Source organism: Arachis ipaensis, chromosome B07, assembly GCF_000816755.2.
Source record: "Arachis ipaensis cultivar K30076 chromosome B07, Araip1.1, whole genome shotgun sequence".
In the NCBI taxonomy this organism is placed as follows: Eukaryota; Viridiplantae; Streptophyta; class Magnoliopsida; order Fabales; family Fabaceae; genus Arachis; species Arachis ipaensis.
In genome coordinates, this window is record NC_029791.2 from 121753150 (window position 1) to 121765080 (window position 11931).

Below are 11931 nucleotides of genomic sequence, written 5' to 3' on the forward strand. Positions count from 1 at the left end.
ATTTTGCGATAATTTCATCAAACATCCTTGGAACAAAAATGTACCTAACACTTTCTAATTTACCCGTACAAATCCTAACTAAATGAGATAAGGCCATTGGATTTTATTGGACTATTGTTGCTGCTAGCTGCGTGATATACATTTTTATTTCTTCCGTTTTACCAAAGTTCAATTTTGATTTTAATATATATTTTTTTTCTTTTCAATGCTCAGGATCTGCCTCGGAGCAATGTTCTGTATGGATATCGCATAGATGGGCCTCAAGACTGGGGTAAGGGGCATCGATTTGACAGCAACATTGTGCTTGTTGATCCTTATGCAAAACTAATAGAAGGTCGGCGATATTTTGGGGACATTAGCATGAAGTTGTTTAAGTTTCTCGGCACATATGATTTTGACAGCTTACCTTTTGACTGGGGAGAAAATTACAAGCTTCCAAATATTCCTGAGGTTTGGTCTTTTGGGTCTTTTGACTGCATAAATGTCTATTGTTGCTCCTAAACGATACTTATCACATTATTGTCCTTGTATTAAGGCTTCATATAAGCTGGTTTATGTTTATTGTATATATACGCTTTTAAAGCTGTTGTCTAGTACTTTAAATTTTACTGCTCATTTTGTCTTCCTGGTTGAATGATGTATAATGTTTGCTTTGATTCTCAATATGCTTCACTGATGCACTTGCAGAAAGATCTTGTTATATATGAGATGAATGTCCGTGCATTTACAAGTGATGAATCTAGTGGGCTGGAAAATAACATTCGTGGTAGCTATCTTGGCGTGATTGAGAAGGTAATATTTGTGTTATTCTTTATATTCTTAAGGTGAATTTGACGCAATACTATGTTCATATGTTTTAAAATATTCCATTTCTGTAAGTAAAGCCCGCCCTCAAGTTTGACCAAATGAAACCTAGTGTCAAAAAAATATAAGAAGTGTTAAGAGTTACATACTTGGAGGATCTGGGTTGAATATATTTGTAACAAGAAGCTTGGCTCACATAGCATTTGCTATAGTGTAGTGTTAAAAATGGACACATATTAAACGTGTTTTTTCATATTACTAGACTCGCCCTTAATTTTAGTGCTCATTGCTTGGTTTCCAGTATACACTAACAACGTATTTATGTTGTACATAGTATGATTAAATCTGTGGGAAGTTCTCCTTTGGGTCCTCTAGAAAATGTCACCGACAATGGTGTGGATTTGAATATAGGCAACATATTAATTTTCCAATGAAATGTGGAAGTTATGTAGCAGCTTTAAAGTAATAGAAGGCAGAGTTCCCCTTTTAAGATTTTCAGTTGAAAGTTCCTAAAGAGAGTTATAATGACATCATAATAAATTCTTGTTATTTAGCCAATATTTTGTACAACCCATGGTTCAACAAATATTTAAACACCATATATGAAAATGTCTGCGTATTGAAAAATGTGAATAACTTAGATCCTAGAGTTCTGTTCAGCCTTTTATTAAACGAGTGAAAGGCAGTTGTTTTTAACACTTAAATTGCGATACAAAGAATTGTGATGAAACTAGACCTATATTATTTTCTCTGTCCAAATTTAAAATTGCTTGAAATTTAAAACAAGCTCAAATTTGAAACTAGACCTATATTGTTACCTGGTGTCTCCAAGTTTAGGAAATAATGCTGCTTATGCTTTATTATATCCTTTGTAAAAATATTTATTTCCTTGTCATTTTAACTTGATCTTTTTCTCATCTCTAAGATCCCACACCTTCTAGAGCTTGGTATCAATGCAGTGGAGTTGCTACCTGTCTTTGAGTTTGACGAATTGGAGTTCCAAAGGCGACCGAACCCCAGAGATCACATGGTAATATAAAGTATCATGATCTATTATTTGCGGCATAGTTTTGTGTGGAATCTCTTCATTATTTACAGTGTATTTTTGAGTCCCAGTAAACAAATAACACTCTTCTGTCTGGTAGTCTACCCACGAATTCTGAAGAAATATGTAATAGCATAAACACACATGTAGGTAGAATAACTATGTTTTCATTCTCATTCAGCTGGTGCAGAAATCTGAAAAGCAAATAGGGTTTGTGATATGTTAAGTGACAGTGTATATGAATTTGACATATTATGTGGCTTATACAGTTGTACTGACAGTTCATTGTTGTTTTTTTTATTTTCAAGATCAATACATGGGGTTATTCAACAATAAATTTCTTTTCCCCTATGAGTCGCTATGCTAGTGCTGGTGGAGGACCAGTTAATGCTTCCCGGGAATTCAAGTTAATGGTTAAAGCTTTACATTCTGCTGGCATAGAGGTAACTTTGAATTCCACTGATTTTAGTTTGGAGTGTAACCTACTTTATATTGTTTTGCTTTTCTACCTTATTTTATAACATCTGATATCTCATATCTCACTTGCAATAAATCTTATGCACACTTAGGTTATTTTGGATGTTGTCTATAATCATACTAATGAGGCAGATGATCCTAATCCTTACACTACTTCATTTCGTGGTATAGATAATAAGGTAATTCTATTTTTTTGGCAAAGTGTGTTATTTGTGCATTGGTATACTTCAATACTTGCAATACCATACATTATGGTCAGGCGTTCTTATAAATTTGGCTTTCTTTTTTTTTTTTTTTAATCATCTTTTATTTTTTGGGATAAAGGAAAAGGAACTAAGGAAGTTTACTTTATAAGACTCCAAATAGCATAGTGTAAGAATTGTACACAGGTTGAAAACAAGGTGTATACAAGAAAAGAAATGATCTAGAAATGTAGCATTATGTATATTAATGAAAAATGTAGTGGTGACAATAAGATCCGTGTAAGTAATAATATCAGATAATGTGTTTAATACCATCCATGCGACACAGTTAGGAGGTAAGGTATCCGGTTGATTCAAATTCTTGACATAAGCAATACATGGATTTAGTGGCCTTTGAAATGTAGTAGTTCTGCACGATCTTAGAACTACAATTTACATTGCTACAAATTACAAAGGCATTTCCTGCTTAGTTTCCTTCTCAAGTTGTCCTTTTGTCGTTGGTATTATCTATTCACTAATCAGCCTATGTTTGTTTAGTTATATTAGATTGTTGATTTGCTTTTACTCTTCTAAAATTTCTTCTTTTCTACAGGTTTACTACATGTTGGACAATGATGGTCAACTACTGAACTACTCTGGCTGTGGTAAGTTTATCTTTGTCTTACTATCAAAATTTTATATCAACAATTCAATGTATTACCTGTTCCACATTTTTCTCGAGTGTTGAGGATATTTGTTATGCAATACTTTTTCTCTTTTCACTATTTTGAGAATAAACAGCTCCCTTTGATTTAATTGCTAGCAGCTAAATTTTAGTATGCATCATTTGGTTTATGTAGGTGATCTCATCTAGTAATACTAGACCTATATCAATATAAGTACTCTCACTTGGAGTAAATATTTTTCTTCAGGAAATACATTGAATTGTAACCATCCTGTGGTCATGGAGCTCATCCTTGACAGCCTAAGACACTGGTATGGACTACTTGCATAAAATATGATATTTATACAATGGCCAGTTGTGTATATCTTGATCAATTTAGTTCATTTCATCTAAGAACAACTCCCTATTCATTTATCTCAAACAGGCTTGATACTTTAGAATATAAAATTTTTGTGGTTTCTTAATCCATTACATGTTCAGTTGCTCATGATGTTCTATAAAACATTAACGTTATACTTGTTTTCCCTTATGCTTTTGCCATGATTCTTTTCTAGCCAAGCATTAATCCATAACATCAGTTTGCCTCTATGGGAATCTTGTAATGTTTACCTATCTTTAGTGCTTTAAAATTTTTTGAGCAGTTTTGGTGCTTTTACTCATATCATGAACTAATAACTGCATCCAATTCCTGAAAATTCCCAATTGTTTTGAATTTTCTCTTTTTCGAATGGAATATTTACACAATGAGAGTATTTGAAATACAGGAAAGAAATACTATTCCACAATTTTTCCAAAGGAGTTGCCAATGGATCCATGTTCCCCAATCATTGATGGTCCTAAAATTGCTAAACCTACATTATAGGCAATAGTACCTATATTAACAACTCATCTTTTGTGATGCCATTAGCAGTACTAATAATTCAAAACTAGTCATAATTTTTCTTTTTAATTTTCTATTTGTGGAAGCATTATTTTCTGTTCTGTAAATTCTATTTATTCTGTTTGCTTATGTAACTAATTAGCATCATCAATTCTTTTTTTGGGTTTCACTTTATTGTAGGGTCACTGAATATCATGTGGATGGATTTCGATTTGATCTTGCAAGTGTCCTTTGTCGAGGAACTGATGGTTCCCCCCTTAACGCTCCCCCTCTGATTAGGGTAAATTTATATCCTAGGATATAGATATGATGGGCATTTTCTTGAATGCTGGTATGAAGTTCATAAATTTGGTTCAACCATTTCACTATTTCACATATTATCTGAAAAGGATGCCTGACAAGCTATGGACATTTTGTTAAAGACATAAAAGCAACACAAAATTCTGGACATACTAGATTTGCCAATGTTGTAGTTTCCTGTCAGGGTACATGATTCTTAGCGTTGAACCAATGTAATTAGCAAACTACAGGGCTGATGAAACTAAACTCACATGTTGTATCTAATTGAATGAATCTAAACCGTAACAGTCAATTTAGATCGGTCTGGTTCAAGGGATTTTAGGCATATAAAGAGTTCCCGTAGCTTATGTAAGTATAAACAGATAACCTCTTTGGTTAATGGTTATTCAAATGATAAATTAAGACTTCAGATTTTGTCACAACACATTAATAACATTCAAAGCAATAGCAGGAAAGACTGTTAATTCAATGCCAGACGAATTTGCAGCTTTACCCGCTTAGAATCTGTTACTGGGATTTGGGTACAGGCATGAAGAGCACTATATAAAAAAGTTGGGTAAGGATTTGAGCATGATTTCACCTCTTTATCATGCTAAACTTGTAAACAGGTAGAAAAGAAGACCTCCAGATTATTTCAAAACCCGGTCTAATTGAATGAATTGTTTAGAAATTAGAAACCAATGGGAGCTGAGCTACCAACCGAAACTGAGAGACATAGTTGGATGTAGTTGAGTTTCAGAAGTTCTTGATTAGTTTTGTTGGTTTGGTACTTTGGTTTTAAACACTTCTACAGTTTCTAAATTTGAAGACATCATTGAGTGCTAGTTATTCTCTATCTCAGCTAGGAAACTGGCCCAAATTTTATTTTATAATTAATTGATCCTATCAGTTTTATTCTTTTGCAGGCAATTGCTAAAGATGCAGTCTTATCGAGATGTAAAATTATCGCAGAGCCTTGGGACTGTGGAGGTCTTTATCTTGTTGGAAGTTTCCCAAATTGGGATCGGTAATTTATTTTCTTAGAACTTTTACTGTTTAAGTACGTATGATCATTCTAAGAATACTCTTTAATACAATCCACAAATCATGAAAGTTGATGAACTACATGCTTGGGTGATTTTAGACTTCCATTTATAATGCTTATGCTACAAAAAAGGGATGTGATGGAGGATTTTCGCATGAGAATAAGGAGGACATAATGTGAAAGTAACTGGAAGATTCATGCCTAAGAAGCATCATTGAATGTTGATTTCGCTAGGGATGGAACTTGGGGTGTGAAATGTGAATGTAAAAGTGGAAAGAGGAAGTGTGGAGGTAGACAACAAGTACTAAGTGAGAATTAGAGAGGGAGGCCACAGGTCTCCCATTGTCCTGTAGTATGTTTTTCATAATTATTTGTTTTGAAGAATCTCAGAGGTCGACCTCTTCTGTTGTAAGGAGGTTGGCTCTACTGTTTCATAAATAAATATCAATTTCACTCATGTTTTTATAGTTTGATTCCGGCTTTCACCCCCTGACAAGTATCAACTTTGCTAGTTTTGTGACAAAAATTAACATGATAATTGGGTTATTCTGATTCTGCAATTGAATTCACCAACGGTTGCATGACATGTTAGTTGTTTTAAGTTCTACCCTTCAGCATGAAATGATCACTTCAGCATTATGTAATCTGTTCCAATGGCCAAAATCTTCATCTGAACTGCATAAATATGGTTTTGTTTAGAACACAAAAGAGTATTTCAAGGACGATATCCACATACATTCTTGGAACGGGGTTCTGCTCTAGAGAGATTCATTTATTGTTAAAATAGAAAACCTGTTTCCTCTATTGACTATTTTTCTTTGACATAGATGGGCTGAATGGAATGGGAAATACCGTGATGATTTGCGGAAATTTTTCAAGGTAATTTTTAAGAGGGAAAGAAAAAAGAAACCTAATTTAGACCCTCAAATTACCTGACCTTTAATGGTATGATTTGCAATAGGTAGTTTAGGCAAACAGAACTACCCATTCTATAATGTTATATGAGAAACAAGAAACTACGTAAATAATCAGATGGGACTACTGCTTGTCTTTGCTATATTCTATGATTTGACTTATGAACTGTTTAATTTATTGCTAATTTATTTTCTTCCTTTGAAAATGTTCTAGGGTGATGCTGGTATGAAGGGGAGTTTTGCAACTCGGGTTGCTGGATCTTCTGATCTTTATAAAGTAAGCATCACTACTATATTCCCTGTCAAAGACCAACTCTTCTAAAGCTTATGCTATTGAGAGTGTTTTGGGAATGGTATTATATCTCTAACTTATGAAGTTGAACTTATGTGGCAGAATATTAGATTAAACTAATGGGAATTACTTTTGACTCACAGTAGTTTACATTAACACATGTACCCTGAGTCCCTAAGTTGGCCATTTTTCACATGCTCATCACAAGGGTCATCAAACTTAAGGATTTTTCTTGCACTCATCAAACTAATTGCTCCATTGAAGTCGTTTGTTTTGTCACCATGTAAACTATCTTCATCGAGTTTAATATCTTAGCATCCTTATTAAACAGTCAAACTACCATATCCAGCACTTCAGTTTCTAAAATTGCTATATGAATAATTCTATAATAATGTTCCCATCTGCATTTGTTTATCTTACAGGTGAACAACCGTAGACCATATCATAGTATTAACTTTGTTATTGCACACGATGGGTTTACCTTGTATGATCTTGTGTCATACAATTGCAAGGTACCACCACTCCTAATTCTGGTCAAATATCCACTGTTTATCAAAATTTTGGCACCTTACTTGGTTGTTGGTTTCATAGCACAATGAAGCCAATGGCGAAGGTGGAATGGATGGAAGCAATGACAATTTTAGTTGGAACTGTGGTTTTGAAGGTAGCTTCTTGCACTACACTGTTTACCTTTGCTTCTTTCTTTTACAATGGCCTTTTTTCTTTTAGATTAATTATTCCAGCATATAGAATGATATAATTGTATAACATGAAACCCAAGACTAATAATAGTACTACAATCTGGATGTCTGAAGAACACTTACGAGTCACAAGTAGTGCATACCATAATGACTGAAGTTCACCCCGTGTGATCCATGGTTCCTAGATTTTTGTTTTTCTGGGCCTTTGGCTCTCCTTGTAACTCCCCACCTAAAAAAATCAATGAAGTTTATCCAACTATGACACAACAGGCTTCATATTTTATCATCACTAGTTTGTAAAATGCAGTGTTATTTTAATTGTTTTCTGAAGCATGGATGTCCTTGATATGCAACCATGTTGCAGTCATTGGTAGCAATTGTTGGGACTTGTATTTTGTTCGTCATCACACACACATTTTGAGTACCAAACTGATTATCTCATTGATTTGTTTTGGGATTGCTTCTCTTCCCTATTTCTTTCTCATTTTGTGTAGACATTTTTGAGAAAGGAATTGAATTCTGATAAGTGAGCAATATTCGGTTTGCTGTATAATTCTGCCTATTTAATTATTATCATTTTACTGGAAAAAAACTATTTGTTTGACAGGGGAAACTGATGATGCTAGCATAAAAGCTTTACGTTCACGACAAATGAAAAACTTCCATTTGGCATTGATGATATCTCAGGTTCACATACCAACTAGTTAGTCATATTTCAGTTGTTTATTAGCAGAAAATAGTGCTTGAAATTCTGTAATCATTTTGTTTGTATATAACTCTTCTGAAGTCAGCATTGTCTTTAAAGGAAGAAAGTGAATATTCTCTCACGTAAGTCTTAAAAGACAAACCTACTTTAGAGGAGCTCTTTCCCAAATTTCCACATCTTTCCCAGTTGCATGTCTTGATATACATATAAACTAGAGAGATATAAAATGCAATAACCTGCCTTCAATTTTGTTAATTAGGGCATTGTGCCAAATGTAAAAGTGTTTAAACAGGTTAATCACCAAATGTAAACCATGGGTTTCTCAGACAGTATATGCAATTCAGGATTTCAGGCCATAGCACTATATCACCTTTTCAACTTATTTTGTTTTATAAAGTAAAATTCGAGATGATGTGGTATGATTTTATTGATTTGCATTATGCTACCACTCAAGGCAAAGTAGGAATTAGAATTTTGAAATGACTGCAGGGCACACCTATGATGCTAATGGGAGACGAATATGGCCACACTCGCTATGGAAATAACAATAGTTATGGGCATGATTCTTCTATTAATAATTTCTTGTGGGGTCAGGCAAGTCTATAACCTGCCGATTTCACTTTTGACAGTTTCTTACTGACTATTTACTGACAGCATAATATTCTTTTTCAATAGTTGGATGCACGGAAGAATGACCACTTTAGGTTTTTCTCCAAAGTTATAGAGTACCGGCATGCACATAAAGTATTCAGTCATGAAAATTTTCTCAGCAAGGTGATCTGTTTGCTTCACATTATGTAAACTAATACTGCAAATCTTATGGTAGCACACACCCTCATTTGTGCTTATGGAACTCTTTTTTCTTGGCAGACTGATATCACGTGGCATGAACACAATTGGGACAACTATGAAAGCAAATTTCTTGCATTCACGTAAGAATATATGTACATCTTTGATAAGGAATTGGGTTTGGTAAATCCTGGAAGAATTTTTTGTAGTGCTTTTACACAATGAATCTAAACAGTGTTGCTGCAAACTACATTTTGGTCTTGGAATGTACTTCGAATCTAATACTAAAAAAGACAATGACTGAATGACCTGACATTAATTGCTTTGCATTTTCTCTGTGCATTGCGTGTGTATACAGTCTTCATGACAACAATGGAGGAGACATCTATTTGGCATTTAATGCTCATGACTTCTTTGTTGAGGTTATGCTTCCAACACCTCCAACTAAGAGGAGCTGGTTTCGTGTGGTAAGTTTCAATTCTCCTCCTTTTAGTACCCATCCAAATAAAGATTTTAGCATGAAATTTGTGTTAAGCACTAACATCAACTTTTTTTAGAGGATGCCATTGCCAGCAAATTGTTTCCTTATAAATTTTATACTCATGTTAAGTTGAATTCTTGACGCGAATGCAGGTGGATACTAATCTTGTCTCTCCCGATGACTTTAACCTTGATGGTCTCCCCTGCAAAGGAAACACCTACAACATTGCACCATACTCCTCCATTCTTCTTGAGGCCAAGTTTTCATTGGAGAATCCCCCTCTCACAATTGTACAATAAAATGTGATTAACATAGACGTATCTCAGATACTGAAATGGTTCATAAGCTTGATCTGAGATTTATATTTTGTATTATATAAAGGCCGGATGTATAGGCACCCGAGAAAAAGAAAAAGAAAAAGAGAAGAAAAGAAAAGACGAAGAATAGTAATAAGACTGCAAATCCTGAACTAATATGATTTACAGGATTTAGCATTATATAGAGTCAGGTTATAATAGAAAGTCAGGTTAAGATGTTAAGATGTTCAGATGATCGAGTTCAATAAATGTTGTTATCAATCTATATCTATTTTCTTGCGTATATTTATATTGCGATTTGCGAGATTGACTCGAGTTAAATTAAATAAGATTCATTCTTTTATTTAAGGTAGTCTAAGTTCCCCGTCCACGACGCTAAAGCTAAAAAATGTTCCGAACTTAATTCCTTCCTTGTTCTATTATCTATCAATTAATACCTTTTAATGAAATATTAGAGACAATTTTAATAATTCTCTTGGCAGCAATTTAGAAATATTGGACTGTTTCCCATTGGAGTTATACGGATTTAATTTACAATGCTAAGATGGTGGAAATATTTAGTAAGCTTTAGGGGGATATTTACGACATCATCATCCCCAAGAAAGGTGGCTGGCAAGAATGAGTTGGTTGATTAAATATGATAAAGCTTTATCTTTTGTTTATAAAAAATAAAATTTCAAACATAGTTCACTAAATAAAAATATTTCATAAAGTATAACTATCTTGGATTTGCAGACTACGACACCCTTACTATTTTAAATAAGTAATTTAAAATTCTATCACTAAAATATAAATTAGAAGTTGTTTATTTGAATAAATTATGGATAAATTTAATTTAATTTAAATTGACTATCAATTCTCTTAAAAATTTTATTTTAGTCTTATTTTATTATAAAATAATTTTTAACTTCTCGTTGGAACTTCTGGTGAGAAGAGTCGTAAAATTTCTAAATTTTGAGATCAACCTAAAGAGAAAGAAAATCGATGAGGAGATTGAACATATAAATTCCAAAGTCGTAGGAAACGATGTAGAAGCCTTGGATCAAGTATACGCGCAAAATGTAGATACAAGCGATGATCAAAGAACCAATCCAGCGGCGAAACATGTGCCGTGTGGTCTTGTCGAAAAAATGTTGGTACTGCCGCAACACCACGAATTTCTATCACAATATGGTGCCATCCAATGAGAAAGAGTTGGCGGAAATGGAAGAGATCGACGACGGTAAGGGGTGCAAACAAGCATCATTATTCGGGTTGGAAGAGAACCTACTGCGGCAGTAAGGGGGCGGCGATGTCAAGACCTTTGCGACGACAACAATGATAGTTGCATTGAGAGGGATGAGGTGCAAAACGTATAATACATAAATGTATAACGGTACGTAATGGTTTAGGTGTTAATCCTAATGTTTTTAAATTTTAAAATTTGATAATAATTATTTAATTAATTAAAAATTTGATTTTTAAATACATGTGTAATTTAATTTATTTTTAATGTATATTTATATTTTATTATATATTTTATATAAATAACTGACTTTGATAATTGATTTTAATATACATTTAACATAACTCTAATAATAATACATATTTAACCACATACCATATAAATACTCATGCCATGACAACTAGTCAACTATAAATTAAAATCTTATACGTCCAACGCATTTATAAGGGATTTGATCTTTTCAATATTTCATTTTGATTAATATTGTCAAGACTAATTTTTTATTGTACAATACTTTTTTTACATATTTCTTATTTTACTAAAAAGATATGCAATAAAAATTCACACTTAAAAATAATATTATTTGACAAGAAAATTAAAAGCGAAGAGAATCCATTTTTCAAAATTGAAATAAATTGAAACACGAGTTTGATTTGATTAGGATTGAGAATTTGACCGAGACTTTTTTGGACTTTCAGCTAATCAAGGTTGACACGGTTAAGACCGAAGAAAAATAAAATTGTAGCCACACACCAAACATGAAGAGGCAAGAGTCTTGCACTCTCTTGCTTGCTTGCTAGTGTTCCAAGTCCAAACTCCAAAGGCCCTTTCTTTCACTCTCTCATCTCACATATATATACCCCCTCCCACCAACTCTCTCTTTTCTTCTTCACACTCTAAACCCTTCAAACCTTGTTTCTCTCTCTCAATTCTTTCTTGTTATTATTGTTCTCTCAGCTTACTTTAATAATGTCTCGCCTTGCTTTCTTCCTCCTCGCCGCCTTACTGGCTACCGTCTGTGTTGGTCAAGCCCCATCACAAGCACCCGCTCACGCTCCACGCGCCACCCCTAAAACCTCTCCGTCTCCCAAGGCTGCTCCTCCCACCGC

At 33.8% G+C, this 11931-nt stretch overlaps 2 protein-coding genes across 2 annotated transcripts in view; both read left to right on the forward strand.

Moving 5' to 3' along the window:
* The window catches only part of LOC107606168 (isoamylase 3, chloroplastic), a 12976-nt gene extending 3096 nt beyond the window's left edge, over positions 1-9880 (forward strand). The window contains exons 6-24 of the mRNA XM_016308170.2: positions 214-450; positions 688-792; positions 1730-1834; positions 2158-2292; positions 2419-2505; positions 3122-3173; positions 3441-3504; positions 4254-4353; positions 5279-5379; positions 6225-6276; positions 6526-6588; positions 7026-7115; positions 7195-7267; positions 7912-7991; positions 8500-8604; positions 8686-8784; positions 8881-8942; positions 9158-9266; positions 9433-9880. Coding sequence (XP_016163656.1) covers positions 214-450; positions 688-792; positions 1730-1834; positions 2158-2292; positions 2419-2505; positions 3122-3173; positions 3441-3504; positions 4254-4353; positions 5279-5379; positions 6225-6276; positions 6526-6588; positions 7026-7115; positions 7195-7267; positions 7912-7991; positions 8500-8604; positions 8686-8784; positions 8881-8942; positions 9158-9266; positions 9433-9579 — 1866 coding nt within the window. The 3' untranslated portion in view covers positions 9580-9880. The remainder of the gene's footprint in view (positions 1-213; positions 451-687; positions 793-1729; positions 1835-2157; positions 2293-2418; positions 2506-3121; positions 3174-3440; positions 3505-4253; positions 4354-5278; positions 5380-6224; positions 6277-6525; positions 6589-7025; positions 7116-7194; positions 7268-7911; positions 7992-8499; positions 8605-8685; positions 8785-8880; positions 8943-9157; positions 9267-9432) is intronic.
* The window catches only part of LOC107606170 (classical arabinogalactan protein 5), a gene marked incomplete in the record, with an annotated part of 1109 nt that continues 766 nt past the window's right edge, over positions 11589-11931 (forward strand). Inside the window, 1 exon segment of the mRNA XM_016308171.2 lies at positions 11589-11931. Coding sequence (XP_016163657.1) covers positions 11792-11931 — 140 coding nt within the window.